General features: G+C 36.0%; 1 protein-coding gene across 1 annotated transcript in view; it reads right to left on the bottom strand.

The window, feature by feature from the left end:
* OTOGL (otogelin like) overlaps nt 1–18,737 on the bottom strand; it is a 90,134-nt gene that overhangs the window by 37,036 nt on the left and 34,361 nt on the right. Inside the window, exons 26-30 of the mRNA XM_042889899.1 lie at nt 17,612–17,750; nt 5,319–5,479; nt 4,731–4,866; nt 2,993–3,112; nt 622–738 (exon numbers count right to left, since the gene is read on the bottom strand). Of these exons, the coding sequence (XP_042745833.1) occupies nt 622–738; nt 2,993–3,112; nt 4,731–4,866; nt 5,319–5,479; nt 17,612–17,750 (673 nt within the window). The remainder of the gene's footprint in view (nt 1–621; nt 739–2,992; nt 3,113–4,730; nt 4,867–5,318; nt 5,480–17,611; nt 17,751–18,737) is intronic.

Genomic DNA, 18,737 nt, shown 5'->3' with positions numbered 1-18,737 from the left:
TATATTGCACTGGTAAAGGGCGGACTACAAAGGAATAAAAGATTCCCACACAACTTACTGTTGTCCCTGTCCTGTCCAGACTGAGTTTATGGACAGTCTTGTAACTCAAGTCCCACACTCAGTCAGGTAAGGAGTAGAGACACCACACAGCAGAGCTTTGATACAAAGCAATTAAGATGCTGACCTTTTAAAAACACTGATAGCTTTGAAGCTGAAATCTCACTTTCCTATATTTCTTTCTATATTTTGCAGGACAGTCAACTAAATAAAACCATTTTAGATAAGATGGAAACACATCACATGAATGCCTACTTTAAAAATCCACAAAAATCTTAAAATTCAAGTTACCTATATAAATCAAAGATACGAATAATACCAAAAGAGAACAGAAGTCTGATTTTCCTGTCTACTAACTCATAACTTCCAGTTACCACTATAATGTTTAGGCTCCACTTCTGAAAGGAACAAGGAGCTCTACACAAACATAGCCCACACACATAGTTGCAAGGCTCTTCTTACTGTTCTCCATGGAACTCAGAGAGGAACGGCAAGAAGAAATTAATTGTTGGAATTTTAATATTTCCTACATGAGAGCAAAACTGGTTTATTTAATAAACTTACCACATTGCGACAAGGTGCGAAAACATCACTGTACAAAATAGAGCATTCCTTTTTGGCGTAAGGGAACTTGTTTTGATGTACCTCGCATGGTTTTAGTGTTTCATTTGGGCTCTTGCACTCAAAAGCAAACAAAAACACCACAGTCATTTCATAAAAAGATGTATTTGCCACGGACTTCACTACACTATGTACATAATATAACTCAATACTTATGTAGTCCAAAAACTAAAATAATGTTTACATTCTATTTTCTTTATCTTCTGCTTTCCCTGATCTGTTTTTATAATTGAAAACATTTGCACAAAACAGAATCTTTGTGTTTTGTTCTGAAGTACTAAAGTGTTCCTTCTGTCTGTTCAGCACATTAAGACAAAATGTTTTCTTTGTGACACATTATAATCATTACCAGAGCAACCAACTGTAACATCACAAACAAATACATGGTCCAAATACATCCCTGGTGGTTTTGTACTGACTTTAAATGGAGGCACACTACAGATGACTGTAGCCCTGTAAGTTCAAATAAAGCAGTGGTAGGACTCATAAAAAACGAGTCAAAGTTCATCATGATAACTCAAAAGTGGCTGAGATATAATTCCCTCTCTTTAAGTCTCTCTTCAAGAAGAAAAACAAGTGAACAGAAAAATATAAGCAAATGGCACTTAGCTCTAAGAACATGAGTTCAACTGAAAGCATACTCTCTTGCTACAACAGAGGAGCTCAGGAGACAGCAGTGACAGACCCACTCACAGTATTGGGGTACTCTGATGATGCTGTGTGGGGATGTGCTCCTGACAAGAAACCCTGCAATCATCCCACTTCTCACTGTGCCAATGCTAGCACATTTCCCAGCAGCAGAATTGGGTTCTACGCCTCCAGCTACCAATTATGCTTTTCCAGTGTTCATAATGCAAAAAAGATGACCAGGATACATCTCTTCAAGGGCCAGAGGTCCTATCTGTAAAGTGCCCTAACATGTTTTTATGGTTTAAGACTATAGAAGCCACTGACCTGAAAAATTAAAACAATATATTGTGGGATTAAAAGCAAAAAGAGAACTTCAAGATTTTCATGGAATAAAATCAAAAGCATTCCTGTTATACTTGGTTCTACAAGTATGTTTTTTAAGCGGAAGAATATGAACAGAGCTCGTCTCTGGTACCCTGCCTCAAACCCTGTCAACAGAGACAACAGTTCCAGTGCTTCATTAAGTGATAGGAGAGCACAAACTCCTTCTGTCCCTTTGAAGCCAAACCCAGTCCTCCTACAATCCTACAGAGAATTCAAGAGAGTATTGCTTTTGTTCTCTTTTGTTGATACTATTAGACTTCATATAAAGTATTTATGCACTTTATGTACCACCTTCTAGATGAGCGGCAGAACCACAAACATATTTCCCTTGCTTGCTCACAAAACTTAAACATTTTATGAAGTGTAGAACAGATCCAAAAGGGGAGATTGAGGGAGATAAACCTCAAAGGCTTTCTTCCAAAGCAGAATTGATATCATATTCTTTCATGAGGTGAGATATTGGTTCAATTTCCTGCTCTGAGTAAGGGAAAGAACAGATTAAAAACTGGGTCTTGCAGAGATCCTGATGGAATGTTTTGCAAATACTGATTTATCAGCAAGCTCACAAGGCTATAAGATCTTTCTCTTTCTTAACACGTATGAATAAGATAATTCTTGTGTATTACAAAACCCAGTTGCAGTAATCCACACTACAGCCTCCTCCCTTCTCTGAAATCTACTTTCCACTATGGATTGTGCCTGATGCTTTTTCAAGCTAAGTTTTATAACTTCCTCAGCTTATCTCCTCCAGACTGATGAATTTTAACTGTGCTGCGCAGAAAATCCCTCGTGCTTGTATGTAAGCAGGCAGCATCAGGGGGCTGATGACCACCTGTTTCTCTTCAGTGTTCAGATCCTTTTTACTTTCCATATCCCTACGCTTCCAACATCAGAAAAATGATAAGTGTTTCTAAAGCTGGACTGATTCTAAATTTTGAAAGCAAACTGAATTTGGGGTGGTTGTGCATGGAGCCAAGGGTTGGACTTCGTGAATCTCATGGGCTCCTTCTTACTGAGGATATTCTACGATTCTATGAAATCTGTAGAAAATTGAAATCCAGACAGCTATAATAAATATTTTATTTAGGGATCAGTGTATTTTTACATGAAAATCTTGGATGGTTTCATTTAAATTCAGTATATGTTTGTTACAGTATAAGACTCTACAAACATAAAAGTTCAAATATGTATCATGACTCTGAATTTAGAAAATCCCTGTTTCATACACTCATACTGTATTCATTTATAAATTAAAATTAGCAACTTTTTATTCTAAATTTTTATTGGACATGGGGCTTACCTGTCCTAACACCCAGCTGTCTCCAAATACCTGTGCATTCCTCACCTCCATGTTGTTTGAAGTAGTCAGGTCGTTTGAAGTGTATTTGTCAAAATTTCCACACAAACCTGCCAATTTACCCTAAATAAGAAAAAGGATGTATTTTTTACATATCCTAATAGTCAATAATAATCAGTTTGGATTATAATATTCTTAAGATGAAAAAGGTGAGTGCAACTGATTTACACTTGGAAAATATCTGACATTCTGCTATACTTACAGTAACCAATTACAAATCACTTTTAATTGTTATTTGTTTGCCTTTTTTCTTGCACTTCCTGAAAACTTAGTACTGTATCCAATCTGGAATTCAAAAGTTCAGGTGAATTACCTTGTAATTGTGAAGCTTGGCTAGTTGTTGTGATTGAAACTTGCTGCCTCTTTTTTAGATCACAATAACAAGAACATTCATAACAGCAGCAGTTATGAAAGACACAGTTGTAATACTCCTGTGTTGGAGCAAGTGTGCTGCTGATGAAAAAAATATACATGCATACATACACACATAGATACATAAACAAAATGATATACATACAGTAAAATACAGAGTTGGTTTTTGAGGGTTCTGTGGCTCAGCCTAATGAGTTGCTTCTATAAGGACTGCTGCAGACTGTATCTTTCTAACCTAGAGCCTACAGAAAAAACAGCTACAGAAAGTAGAAAGAGACTGAGGTACCTGTGCCCACATATACAACTTTTAGACCTCAGCCCCTTGCTTATTATTCTGTAAAACAGAATAATAGATATATTTTTTCTTTACTGATGGCTGATAAATCAGCAAATACGTGAAGTATTTTCTGCCCATAGAGACAAAAGCCTACAACAGTGTTGCTTTAAAAAGAGATTAAATGGTTACTGAAACTTTGTCTTAGATTCCAAAATATCTGATATTTTTTTTCTAGCATGAAGCCCTTTCATTTTCTTTTCTTTTACAGAAAAGAGCTTCCCCACAACACATAGAATCACTTCCGATATGGAGCGGGGATGCAATTACTGAATTTGCTTATAAAGTTACTACATCAGGACCCAGAGATTGAGTCACAGAAGCACCAAGGAAGATGTTGATGTAGAAAATGAATAAAGACCAACTGCGAAGAGCCTCATATTCTTCCCTGCATCATGCCCTTAACCCTGTCACAGTATACTTACGTGGTTTAAATGTCAGTTCTTGTCTAGATCCTTTCTTGTAACTCATTTTCTTAAATTTATACTCAAGATACAACACCATCCGTTCATCTCAGCAGCTTCCTCTGCTTCAGTGTTCAGTTCCACCATTAGCCTAACACAACCTGTGCTATAAATGAGCCCTCTTCTACATTGAGAGCTATGTATTTACTGCAGATTCATTTCCACTGTTCTCAGAAATTGGGAAAATACGTGAGGTAACTCAAATCTAATCCTCTTTTCCCACTCCTAAATTAACTTTGAGTCAGAGTTGAATCACTGTACATCTTCAAGGTTACAATGTGTGGAGCAACAGAGTAAACATGCACGTAGAAACCACCCCTTTCTCTTCAGGGCTCCAGTCATTAAATCACATCCTCAGTCATATTTTACCTGGAAAACACTAACAGCTGTTAAACTGCTATATCACTAGGAAGGCAAGTCAAGAAGAAAAGCTAATCGCAGCGATTCATGAAGGTACAACATTAACAACATTGAGAACTACATAAAATCCCTAATTTTTATTTTAGCTCACCTTCCATTGAGGTCCAACTGTAACATGCATCATGGTCTTCTTATCCCACAGAATTGTAATATCCTGTTCTGGAAAGTGTATCACAGTATAATATCCAGCCATCCAAAGCTGATAGTTGGATTTGTTTTCCTGTCCCCTCAAGGTACTCTGACAAAAATGGATATTATTAAGATCTAATAACATAATTCTACCACAGCCAATTAGTAATGTAAAGTGTATACAAAAGCATACTTTATCTGCACTGTATAGCTGAATCAATACTATTACTAGAAATGTTGTTTAATACTTTGATATACTATGTTTTGGATCATTCAGGTTTGCTTTCATTATGTACTTTGGTTTAACTTTCAAAATCAAATGGTGCAAAATAAATCTCAGCATGGTTTGACTCCTTGAGGTTTTAGATCAGTCTTCTTTGTATGAAAAAAAGAACTTGAAGAAAATGGTGAAAAAACAGTATTTTTTCTGGGAGCTGATGCTTTATCCAAGCCTAGACACTTATACTGCATCAACCCAGACTGGGAGATATTTTCCAAAAATATGTTCCTTTACAGTCATAACTTCAGAATAGTTGTCTTGAAAGGCTACCCAAAAAAAGAAAGAAAATAACTAACCTGCTTCTCAGAAAGTTCACTAAAATAAATCTCAGAGTCTCCAACAGCGATGAAAATATTCTTCGAGCAAACAATATCATTATCAAAGCACTTTTTGTTCTGAGCAATTACAGATATATTTGAGTTGTCTGTGCTCTGCAACATGAAGAAGAAATCATCATTTCACTTACAGATTCAACTGTGCTTTGTTCCTGCATATTTATTCAAGCCTCATCATCAAAAAACAACTTAATGTTTTCACGTCTTCCAAATTAAATTCAAGAAAAATAAAGGAACTGTGTTTTAAATTCTAAGCTGTACCCTCAACAAACTCAGATTTGGAGTTAACAGAAAGAACCATTGCATTTAATAGTGAGATCCTGTTCTAAGGACTTAACAAACTTATAGGATTGATCTAGCCCTAAAATAAAGGTCTGGTTTAGTCTTTTAAAACATGCTTATATGTAGAATCCAAGACTTACTGCACAGTATGGTTGTCAAAATTGAGACATGTTATTAAAAGAGTTTTATTTTTGGACCAAGGTACTTGAGATCCAGTAGTTCATATTTCTGAAGCCAAGAAACCTTCCATCTGTCAGTAGTAGATAAAACTATTTTTTTTTACAACCATCCATCAAAATTCAGAAACCCATGAGTCATGCTCATTGAAGCAGGGAAAGGTTTCTGCTGATAATTTGTTTGTGAGTGGGTTTTTTAATAATTGTTTAGTTTTTTAACTAAAATGTTATCTATGATGAATGATATCTAGAAGTATCATCTATTCTGTTGTGTTTTAGTTTACCAGAGGGCTGGTATCTCACATTCAAATATAAGCCACGCACTCCCAAGCCTGTATCTGTTGGCTTTTTTTTTACTTCTTTTATTTTACTTCTGTATCAACACTTGCAAATCAACAAGATGCAGTAACTATGCACAAGACATGAGAGAGCTATCTTCATAAAATTAATATGTCAGTAACAAGGCTTCTGAAAACAGTTTAATTTTCAATCACATTCAGTCCTACAGTCATTACAGACCTGTGACAGATATGAAATAAAAATCCTGGAGGTGGCAAGCTCTGTGTATGAACTCTGAGTCATTCAGTCCCATAGGAGACACTTGGGTAGTTCTAAAAACAGAACGATGTTTAAACTTCTCTTTTTACTCCCACCCTTCCTTAAGCCCTCTCTGAGAACATGACTAGCTAGAACTAATTGCAGATGCTAATGGGAACAGTGGACAAAGTGAAAACGTTGGCTCTCAACAGCTAGCCAGTGCTGGGACCTCCTCCTGGCTCCAAGCAGTGCTCTTGGAGAGCTCCGCTAAGCCACAACAGGAGGGATTGCTGCCCTAGTTTGCTCCCTCAGCACCTCTCCCCAGAGCTTCAATGCATCCCAGTAAGACACAGGGAGCACACCCCTAACTACTTATTCCTTCTGTGCTTATCAGAGTTCAAGAATGAAAAAACATATCAGCAATTGTTTCTCACCAATGAGAAATACTGAACATATTCCTGCTGCAGGAGGCAGCCTTTTTTTCTTTTTTTTTCTTGTTTTTTTCTTTTTCCAATAAAAGCTAAGGTGACAAGGCTGTTTTAAAGAACACTTTCAAATTGAAAAAAAAAAAAAAAAATCTGGAAAAAAAAAAAAAAGACAAAACCAAAGTGTAGAGGAATTTTTGGTGCCATGCTGAGGTGCTGCAATTTTGCAGCCCCGAGTCTGGCATGGTTCACAAGCCAGAGGGTACTGCTGGTTGGCATACAGGAGACTCTACAAACTCATGCAATGAGCATAAAGTACAGGAGACTGCTAGCAAGCTTTATGTTACCACGACACCTGGGTTTAAGAAGCAGGTGGGTTGTGTGTGTTTGCAACACAGCAGTTAAGATGGGTTAGGTAAGGATGAGATGCCAGTGGTAAGGGGCTATAAGACAGCTCTTCACCATTTAGCAGTGAAGCTCAGTTTAAAAGCAGTGGAAGAGTGCTTTCTTTAGGGAAGAGTGAAGTTCATCTGTCCTGTTACAACATTTTTTTAGGCTGCACTCAGAATAAACTTGGTCACTACCATTTTGGGAAATACACCGCGTTTTAATTAAGCCATGCTTGCTGCTGGAGTCAATCCAGTAATTACTCGTCTCCGAGTCAGATAACAGCCCAAAGCATTTTTGGATTTATTGAAGGTGATGTGGTAAATTAAAAAGGAGACAAACTCATTAGTTTGGTAGATAGAATGCAAGCCAATCCATCCTATGCTGGCCAAGTGAAAAGTGAGCAAGGAAGATACTTCCCTGCCATGAGTGAGTTCAGAAAGGGGCTTAGCTTGCAGTCTGTGGGTCTAACTGATGCCTGGAACATCATGGGCTGTTTTCATTGCAAAGTTAATTCCTACTGTTATCTTAGCCTCATTAAAAGAGGGTCCTCTGTGTTAATAGGGAAGCAATGACTTCACTGTAAGAAAAGAGATGGAGGGCTTTATTTTAAATAAGGACAGCTAATTCAGCCTAATTATCCCTCAGTAAAAATACACCTTTTTTGGCAATGAAGACAAGTCTTTGGAGCAGCACTGGGTAGCTGTATTAGCTTTGCTAATTGAAACTGCTGCCTGTGCCTTCTGACAGTCCAGGCCAATCCCTTTGGCTGAACAGCATCAACACACTCGAGGCACAAAGTTTTTGTGTATTGTTGGGATTTGAGCCAAGGGTAAAAGTTGAGTTATATTTCAAGTTAACTCTGCAGCAGAGAGAAGGCTGGAGACAGGGAATGTTTTGCTGACCAAAGCCAGAACAGGGAGTCCTGAAGACATGTGAAGTACTTCCTTACTTGTAGAACTGCACGTTGGTGTTAAATTACTGGAAATGGAACAGGATGGAAATATAGAGATGGGAATGCAGTGTGATGTTGTTTAGTAGAACTACAAGTAAAACAAACATTTAAGAAACAAAGCAGTTTTATCAAATAGTGCATATTCTGTATATTCTCTTTCCCTTTAGATCTTAGACCTAAGCCTAAATATAAAAACATATTTATGTATTATGTATCTCTTGTGGCTCAGTGCTTTCAAGATAAGATATGCTTTATATACAGACCCTTGCCATACTCTCCATTCATCTCAATTTAACAAAAGGGGTTCTTTTCCCAATCGTGCAGTACCAACAAAATTCAAATTACTCCATTGCTATGATGGTCTTCAAATTAGTCAAGTTCCATCTCTCTAAACTGTAAACTGTATGTGGAACCACATAGCTGTGCAGACCAGCCTTTGTCACTGCTGTTGGAAGAATGTCCGAGTAGATACTAGGAGCATGTCTAATAAATAGCAAGGTGCTAGGGGGCATTGTTGCTTTTCTTTCTATCTTTCTTTCTTCTATTTTTTTTCTTTTTTTTTTTTCCTTTTTTCTTTTTCTTTTCTTTTTCTTTTTTTTTTTTTTTTTCACAGTCTCTTTCCAGGGCAGAGTTGTTCTTTACCTTTTTAGGTAAAATGCACCCGAAAGGGGATGTACTACAGTTCATCATGTGAAACCTACTTACGCTGACAGAAACTAGAAATAAAATGGTTTTCCCACTGCAAGAGTATCTTCCCACGTAAATTACCATATCCAGCCTGTTCCAACTTAATATCAGTTTCTTTGTGATAACATGGAGTTGCCAAGCAACAAGGAAGACAGAGTCACAGATCTGGGCAGTCAGTCAAGGGCTCATTGTCAGTCCTGCTTCTCAGAACATTCTTTTTCTAGACTTCACTGCACTTTTTTTCCATATTCCTTCCTGTACAAAAAGGCATAGTACTTCTATTTTTTTTTTAAGTAGCACTTGGGAATGGTAGGGCTTATTTTTGATAGAAACTTTCTATTTCAATATCCCATTAGAAATTTATATCAACCAATAACAAAACTGTGCACCGCTCTGACACAGTCCCACAGTGCAGCCTGGGAGAAGACAGCTTATAGGTGGCTGTGTTTATTTTCTTAGAAATTTTCATTAAAATCTCTCTAATTCCATTATTGATAACCTGATTTTCCCTTTTTTTCTGTGTGTTTTGTTTCCTTCCGTATGCTAATTTGCAAACTAGGTGTCCACAAAATCTAGGGACATCAGAGAACTGGACAGAGACAGATACAGATCAGCCCTGTTTTCCTTTTCTTTTCATAATCCATTAGAAGTTTGCATATGTAGTCACATAAACAAACATACGCAATAAGATTGAAATATAATGTAAAAAATAGACATTAATTCAAAAAGTAGAATTTTCTTTCTTCTTCCTGCATATTTTAAGAGAAGCACTATTAACGCAACTCAGACAAGCTTTTGGAAACTTTAGAATTAGTTTGGTGGTTTTTCACTACAATCAGAGTTTCTTCGAAGTAACATAACATTTGAAACCATTACTTCAGCAAGCTTGAGGCAACGAGAAGTATATTAGCATCATAGGCTAATTTTAGTGAGCACTTAAGTACAGATACTAAAGTGTTTTTGGAGAGCAGGCAAATGACTTGGCACCCTACATGATCTTTCTCCACTAGTTCCTTGTGCCATTTTATAGGGCGGTTCATCTCCAGATAATCTGTGAAAACATTAATTACTCCAAACACAGTCACGGTTTACACCAAGAAGCACTTCTGATTGGAAGGCTTCTTTCTTTTTGCTCCTATGATAATTTCTCCTCTGTCATTTCAAAACAATACAGATACATTATGTATAACTTTATTTAATCCCTCGTTTTGCAGCCTGTTCAAATCTGTGTCATCAGTTTTCCCCATAGATTTTCAAACTTTGGAGCAATATTGTCCAAAGTCAGCAGATGGCACTGATACATGCTGTCTCAGTTTAGGAGGAAGTCCACATAAGTGTTGAGATGCAACATAATGGGAAGGGTAGTAAGTGATGCTCTCACAGGAAAAAGAAAAGGAGTAATATTACCTTTTTTTTCTCCAGATGTTCTGTATTTCTATACAAATATTTTAAGGCAAGAAAAATTTGGAACTAAGAATCTAAGAGCTAAGTTGCTCATGCACATGCACACAAATTATTTCATTTTCTCAATATCTGTGTCAGATCATGTTATCATTTGCAGTTAAAACATGACAACCAAACTTGCAATAAGCCTATGGGATGTGATACATTCCTACTACTGCAGTACAATTGAGTAAAGATGGAAGAGACCAACTGAATAGAATCACTGAAAAAATTCAGGAAATTATCCCAGCTACCGACTCATTCTCAGACTACTTACAGATGTTTGCTAAAGCTTTCTTTTTTCTTTAAAAGTGACTTCCCAAAATGATAAAATCCAGATAGAATAAACTCTCCAGGACTCTTGAGAAAGATCCATTGCAAGTATGTGTATATTTATACAAGCAATAGGAAAGATAAATCATCATATCAGTTTTTCTACATTGCAGTGATAGGTTGTATTAATTTTATGGCAGTGTCTTCCGGAGTTTTATCAATAATATTTTTTAAATTCAGATAAATATCATAAATCTACACCTAAAAATGTGCAGTATGTACCAGGGAATATTTTTCTTGACGAACTTCATACCATTCTTTTCTAATCAGCATTTCTACAGTTTTGCAATTTTGGTGAAATTAAGTAGAGATAGCTGGGACAGGCTTGGGTTTTCATTTTTTTTTAATATATTTTAAGAGAAATACAGTAAGACTTGAGAAGAAATCCTTTAAACAGATTTTCTTTTGCTTTACTTATTTAGTTTTGCCTGCTTGTGTATCAGATTTGGCTCCTGCACAGGTCACATCACTGCAATCCTTTTCTAATTAAAAATGAGATATCCTGAAGATTAAGGTTTTGGGAACATTCAAGTATTTCTTTCTAAGTGACACATTCTGAAACACAAGCTGTTCTTATATAGAAATCAGCAGCGCAGTTGATGTCATTTTTAAATATCTAAATAATTACTAATATGGAACTTGTTTGTATTGTACTGATATATACTGCATGATAAAGAAAAAAATTTTATTGCTGTTCATTTGTACTGATAAAGCATAACAGAATAGAAAAAATAAAAAGGGGAAAAAAAAAAAAAAGGATAGGATACAATGGTGATAACTTTGTCCAACAAATGAAGGTCTGGACACAAAATCTGGAACTTGCAAAAAAAAACCTTTTTTTTTTTTAGATTTAATGAACATTAAATGTGTTTATCTGTACTGCTCTAGGCTGAAGTTTAGTTTCCATGCATTCAGAAACAAAAATACTCATATCCTAAATTAAACCAGAATAACTTTAATGCCCATCCAGCTTCCAGAGTGAGAGGCCATAAAGTGCTAAGCAGCCCCTATATGTTACTTGCCTGAGCACCCTCTTCCATTTCTTTGCTGACAACATATTATACAACTTCCTGGTACAGCTGCAAGGTACTTTTTCCTCAACTTTTACTGCTTTATCAGTAGAACGTGGGCATCAACCATTTGCAAAACTTTACCCAATATAGGGGACCTAACTGAGGCAGCCATTCTTATGGTGATCTAGCTTTTCCTACAGTCATCAGATTATATTTTAGAATCAGCATGGGCAAAGGACTGATGGATGCTGAACATTAGTCCATTAGCAAAACTCCAAGGTGAAAAGGTCACTTTTTTCAAACTGAGTGGTTACTACATGGCAAGATCCTTAGAAAGAAGGTTTAATGTCTGAGGCAAAGCATGCTCCTCCAAATTTCCAGCCTTGTGGCAAGAAACTTCCCCCAAGCCTTTCTTGGAAATCTTCCATGCTAATCTGCACAAACTGAAAGAAATCTTTCCTTTGTTGGAGGATAAAAGTGATTCATTCACTGCATAATTTAATGGTCTGAAGAATCAGATGGTGGAGACAGAAAGGCATGTAGAGGTAATTGAGTCCGAAATCATTGATCTAGAGAAAATGGAAGCAGAGCATAAATCCATTGCCAACTGGAATTAAATCTTCTGCTCACAGATGGGATAGAACAAATAGAAAAACAGGTACAAGCCAATGTTATCTGAGCTCTGAGCTGCCCAATTGAAGACTAGGATCGAAGAGTTGTATTCTACAGGGATCTTGATTCTGACTCTTGCTGGACTTCCAGAGACACTGAAAATAGGGGACATCCAGAATGATTTCCTCTAAAATAATGGAGTTGATAGAAAGCAAACAGCTGGTGTTTTAGCAACTAGGCAAACTATTCACAGTAAATAATATTTTCCCTGAAAAGTAGCCTCCCTGTTCTGGACATTGATTTGCACACAAATCAATGTCTAGAAATGCATCGTTATTTCTACATAGTTAATGTTGCTATAAATTACCTGACAAGCATGCATGGATCTACAGTCCTGGAACAAATGATGATGAAAAATGTTGAGCAAAAATAAATTAATTAAATATTATAAAAAGATAAGTGAGATATAGGCTACTTCTACCTCTTCAGACGTGTCAAATAACTGAAGAATTGATGCTTTGTGCAGGGTTGCTGCACCTTACACACAACCATCCTTTGATGAATTTAGCAATCCAGTTAAATACATCAGCAACTAACAGGTGAAATATAATCAGCACATCAATCAAATTAAGCATTTGAACAAAAAGAGCAAAAACTAGGAGCTTCAAAATTGTGTCAAGTTACAAAATAAAGCATATGCAAGAAAAGAGCTTCCTCACTGTATTCTTCAGGGCAACTAGCTATCTAACACATGGGATTGCTCAGCAGTAGGATAATAATTTGGGAAACTGTGATACTGGCTTAGATCATGTTGGGTTAAATAAACCTCTTTCTCAACAAATGGGCTCCCATGTGGTGTCTCTTGACCCTTCTAATTGGCATAACTAGTCAATTATTTCAACAATGTCTGGTGTTACTTTCATGGTCCTTCAACACATTAAAACTAGTGGCAGCTTTGTCTTTAGAAGAGTCTTCACAGTTGCAACAAAAAGATTTAAAAAGTAGCTTTAATATGGTGAAGAACACAGTCCCTCTAAACTATTCTTTGAAGTCAAATCAGAGAAAATATAATTCTATTTCTTGAAAGAAAACAAGTCTGAGGGGCTCTGAAGTGCAAACATATTGACTGTATACACCTCAGTAAATATATATTGAACTGCATGACTGGAAACCACCAGTAGGGTAGAAAGAAGGGTAGAAAGAAGACCAACATATATAATAGATAGTAATCTTACTGTAAAAGCAAAAGTTCTATGCAACAGGCAAGTAGAAGAAATATACTACAAGTATACAGAACACTAATTAGAAGTTTGCTAGAAAGTATCACTTTGTTTGGGAAAGAACGCAGTATCACTGAAGACAGAAGACAAGCAGTAAAATGGAAGAAATCAGGGTATTTAAATATTTTTAATCAGGAAATTGGCTGGCATGATTTCATCAATACTCTCTAGATAAAACTAAGAGTTTACATGATCTACACTGATAATAGAAAAACTAGATGGTTTTCTGAGGTATTCTTGTTGCTTGTTTTTTTTCTCCTTTCAAATTACTGAAGCAAGCTTTAAAAGGTTAGAAGCAAATATTGATGTATTCTCTGTGAATGTCACCCACCCATACATAAACTTTACTTCTCAGTGTGTAAGGTAACTCCTAACTCCTTTGTATCTTGTTATGAAACTTTACTGCCCTAATATTCGTGATTGGTGAATTAAATAGTCATGGTCATTGTCTGAGTAATGTATACATATCTGTTGAAATAGCTATAAAGGGCTTTTTCATTTACCTACTATTGCCTTAAAAACATCTGAAAGGTGATATTGGTGTTAAAAACAAAGTTTAAAGTTTCATAATTGGCTGAAAATCAATACTTGATTTTTCCCCCACTGGAGCACAAGAGTTCGTTATTGAAAGCATAATAGATAGTAAGGATGACTTCTTTAGTAGAGAGCAGTAAAGTGACAAATTGAAAGGCTGTTCAAACATATCACCTTCAGGGAGGCTAATAGCCAAATGAAACTGCATGCTGGTGAGGTGGATGGGAATGGTGTTTTATCCTGCCACCAGGGACATGGGATCCAAATGATAATTCTTGGACTCAATTCTATGTCAAAGTATTAGTATGTCAATAAATTTATTGTAGTTTTAGTTTCCGTTGTTGCACTACTATGGAACCTTTGTTTAGAGTATTAAGATAGCAGAGATGAAATGGTCCAGTTCCCAAAGGAAAAAGAAATAGGAAAATGACTATAAGGAAAAGGACAAAGTTATTACAATCTTGTATATATGTATATATACAATATATATATTATATATGTATATATACATATGCACATACATTATTATGATCATGTCAGTTTAAATTTCAAATTTTTGATGAGCCTTTTACATGTTATCCATAAAAATCAAACTCAAAACAGTACTGAAAACTACCAGTAAATCAGTGAATTTTGCAGTAATAACTATCAAATCTGAGATGCACTGTAATACCTTGCATGCAGGTATAACCTGAAGAACACAGCACATATGTAAGTTTATTTTTAAGCAAGAAATGTAGATATGTTGGTTTATAGGATAAGTAGCATGGTTTAGGAGACAAGGCTTCCCTGGACATCTCTGCCTGCCAGGGTGTTAGGTAAGACATTTAAACTTTGCAACTTCATATGCTTTCCCACCTTTCATCTGGCTTGTCTGTTTGGATAACAGGTCATAGGAGACAAGGCTCTCTAATATAACTCCTGTATAAAGAGAAGCTCAAGGGTGATTCATGATATTACTCTGACACTGCTATTTATGAAACAACACTGCACATGGCCAAAATACAGCTTAGGATGATTATGAAAAGACAGTCAGAGAACCCTCTCCTCTGTCGAAAGAGGACTTGCTCATGTTATCATGTCTGCACACGTAGTGCATTTTAACCACATCAGTGTGTGGTTAATACTGCCCATGCATATGTCCTATCACTGTGGTGTAACTGTATACACGCAAATAAAAGCCTATGTGAAATCAGAGTATGGATAACACCTTTGATTATCACTCAGGTTGCCACTAGTAAGATGACAAATATATCTGCCTTTTGTATTTTTCTCACATAAAATTTAATCCCTACGTATTAATAGGTAATTTAGTACCTATCTTCATGACAGCATAATCACAATTTTTTGCTATGTGCACTGATCTGCATTTTTCATTCTATCACGTAGAGTTTTCTGCTATAAAATACTCCTAAATTTTTGGTGGTCTGCTTCTGTTTCAGCTGTTCAGACTGCTTCTGTACCATCAGCACTCTTTCAGCTCAGTCTACACAAAACCTTTTCAAAATGGTTTCTGAAGATGTTGAACAGAGCTTTCAGCATAGATCCCCATGGGAGGTCTCTGAGTTCTCTCAGTTCTTAAAAAAAAGAAAGATTATTTATTCTTGTCCTTTAACTTCTCAGATTTAATTTAGAGCCTGGATTCTAAAAAATATTTGTCAAAAACTGTCTCCAAAAGTTTTTAAGTCTGAAAATACGCATACATTGACCTGATCATCCTTATCCATTTACTTATTATCTTTACCGAATAACTCAGAAGATTCAACTCCTGTAACATTTTTTAACAAAAAGAACTCAATTCTCCCCCAGTATCACGTTATTATCTTTGTAATAACTTCAATCCATTCCCTTCATATGGAAATCAGATGTGCTGGTCTATTCCTGCCAAATTCAGTCAAGAAGCTCTTTTAAAATATTTGGTTATACTCCCATCTTCCATTCCTCTGATTCCAGGATTACACATCACATAGTTCATCAATTCTGTATTTTAGTTCCTTCAAAGCTCCTGGCCATCTGCCCACAGTCCCATCTTCTAATTCTTTCTATTTGCCCCTAAAACTTTCCCGAACATTTCACATTCAAAAATGAGCCCACAGATATATCGTCTCTTCTAGACACACTTATGCAATGCTTGATTTGTTATCAACATTCCTTCAATATAGATCAAGTTTTCCATACACTAAAGAGAACTGAAAAATCATGAAAAAATTAAGCCATACTTTCTCATGCTAGCTAAGTATGAGGGAAAAATCTCTGAAAGCTGAAAAATAGATCTACACAGGCAGCTGTCTCATCACTTAGTTTACCATGTTCACCTGATGAAAGGACTACTTGCAGTGTTCCTTCTACATGCCTTAATTATGTGACTGGCAATTTTATTCTTGGACTCCAAATGATCCACAGGTTTTATTTCCAAATAGGTGTTTTCATATGCTGCAGAGTAGTAGGTGACATTTGATTGTAAAAGGAAAATATTCACACTAAGGTTTGATGGCATAAGAATTAATAATTGACAGTCCAACTTTCTACCTTATCATATCACAGAATCATAGAATCACAGAATGGCCAGGGTTGGAAGGGACCTCAAGGATCATGAATCTCCAACCCCCCTACCACATGCAGGGCCACCAACCTCCACGTTTAATGCTAAACCATATAGGCAAGATGATTTTACAGGTGAAGTAAACTCTAATTTTTTGCATAAATGGATTTTTTGCATTAAAGGAAGAAGGCTTTTACCAAGGTTCAAATGTCTTCAAGAGTAAGAACTATTTTCTGAGACTACATGGAGGAGACATAGGAGACTCCTACATACTAGGAGTTTTCTGTGATGTATTCTTATAGAAAAAAATCTGGGGCCAATCTATTTTACTTCACAACTGTGAATACTCTTCAGAACTGTACATGAAATAAACTATTTGCAGTAGTTCTTTTCAAGAAACCACTCTTTTTCTTACAGTTAGACATTTAGGGTTGACAGAAAATGAATATTCTTCTAAACACCTTATTATAAATCAGAACAGACTCTTAACCTTAATAATAGCAACAATGATAACAAACAATAGCGTTGTTAGTAATAGAATGTATTTCTAAATGTCAGTAATGGTATTTTTAAACAAAAAAAAGGCTAGCAAAGTACTGTAAATGTGTGCTCTGAGGAACATTAGCGTGCAGCTGCCAGACAATCTTAATGAAGGATTTCATTGTTCAATTATGAAATCATTGTGTTTGATATGATTATACACATACACTCCAGATCTGATGCAGATCACTCACACCTAGCTGTAGAGCAGCTTCTATAGCGCCATTCTTCCCTAATTATGATGAAAGCATGGTTAGGGTAGAATAGAAAGCATTGATTTCTATACTTTTCCAGACCATGCAGTTACGTAATGACACACCATTGGTCCATTTTCAAATGAACAAGAACACAATATCACTGACAGAATCGTCCTTTGGATGCACCTGTTTTTTTAATGCTTGATTCTATATATTATCTCCCGATGTTCCAAATATTTGTCCTCTCATGGAAAATTTGAACTTATGTATGAACAGTCCTCCTACCTTTAGCAGGTAAGCTTGGCAGTCACTGGTGTAATCATACTCCAGGCCATCAAAGGTATAATAATGTCGATCTCCATAAATAGTGCATACAGCAGGACAGGGGTAACTAGTGCAATTGAATACCCCTCTCCGACAAACACTGTAAAGAAAAGCAGCAATCAGTATCTTCTTTTTCTTTTTTAGGCCTTGAAGTGCAGAGCTATGCTGTGGATTGCCTTTGAAGTTCTTACTGACAGTGGCAGAAAAGTGTTGTGTTTTGTCAGCAGCATATAGATACAGCTTCCATTCACAATCAACCATTACGAATGGAACACATTCATTAAAAAAAATGTATTTTTTCTTAAGAAATATTGATGATTTTTCTGAGATGTAAACTACATACATTCAGTGCAGAAGACATCCAGTTGTTACCTGTAAGATTTCAGGGTATTAGACTAATGGAACAGGCTTAAGAAGTAAATGTTCATACTTGGATGGATTTCTTCCCCTGCCAGCTACATTCAGTGAGCAGCACAAATTTGTTCCAAGGTAGGAGTCCTAAAAATACTGACAGCCTTTATTTGTGCATATATAAATCTATAAGCTCAATCAATTTGCCAATGATGTTTAAAAACCGTTAGGCCAAACTTTCTTTTTTTTAATAATTCTATATTTACTGAAGTAAAGATAGATAAAGATAGATATTTTGGCTAGTAAATTATAAGGGATGAAAAACTCTTTTGTGTTAACGTGATTCGGGTTCTTCAGAAAAGATGCCAGGAACTATCCCATTTTCTGATACTAATGTTGGTTTTTTATTTCCTTTCTCTTTTTTTATTGTCCATCTCTTTTCCTTATGGTCCCACATACTGAATGTTAAACTCACACTGCAAGCTATCCAGATCCCAAGAAGGAGATAGTTTATCATTGTTATATATTTAATTTCCCTTTTTTGTCCCTGGTTCTCTTTCCTGGTATTCTATTTCCAAAGACGTGTGCAATCAAACATTTGATCTTGATGACTTTTTAACTGAAGTTACAAAAAAAAAAAAAAGAAACTGAAAACCTGAAGTTATCTGCTGCTTCCTTTTCAGACAAGAAGCTTTCATACAAAAGTTTTTCTACTTTTTCAAGACTTCAAGCTTAA

Source organism: Lagopus leucura, unplaced genomic scaffold (genome assembly GCF_019238085.1).
Source record: "Lagopus leucura isolate 7727_CA_CO unplaced genomic scaffold, USGS_WTPT01 Super-Scaffold_100159, whole genome shotgun sequence".
NCBI lineage: Eukaryota > Metazoa > Chordata > Aves > Galliformes > Phasianidae > Lagopus > Lagopus leucura.
This window is presented reverse-complemented; position numbering and strand designations above follow the sequence as displayed.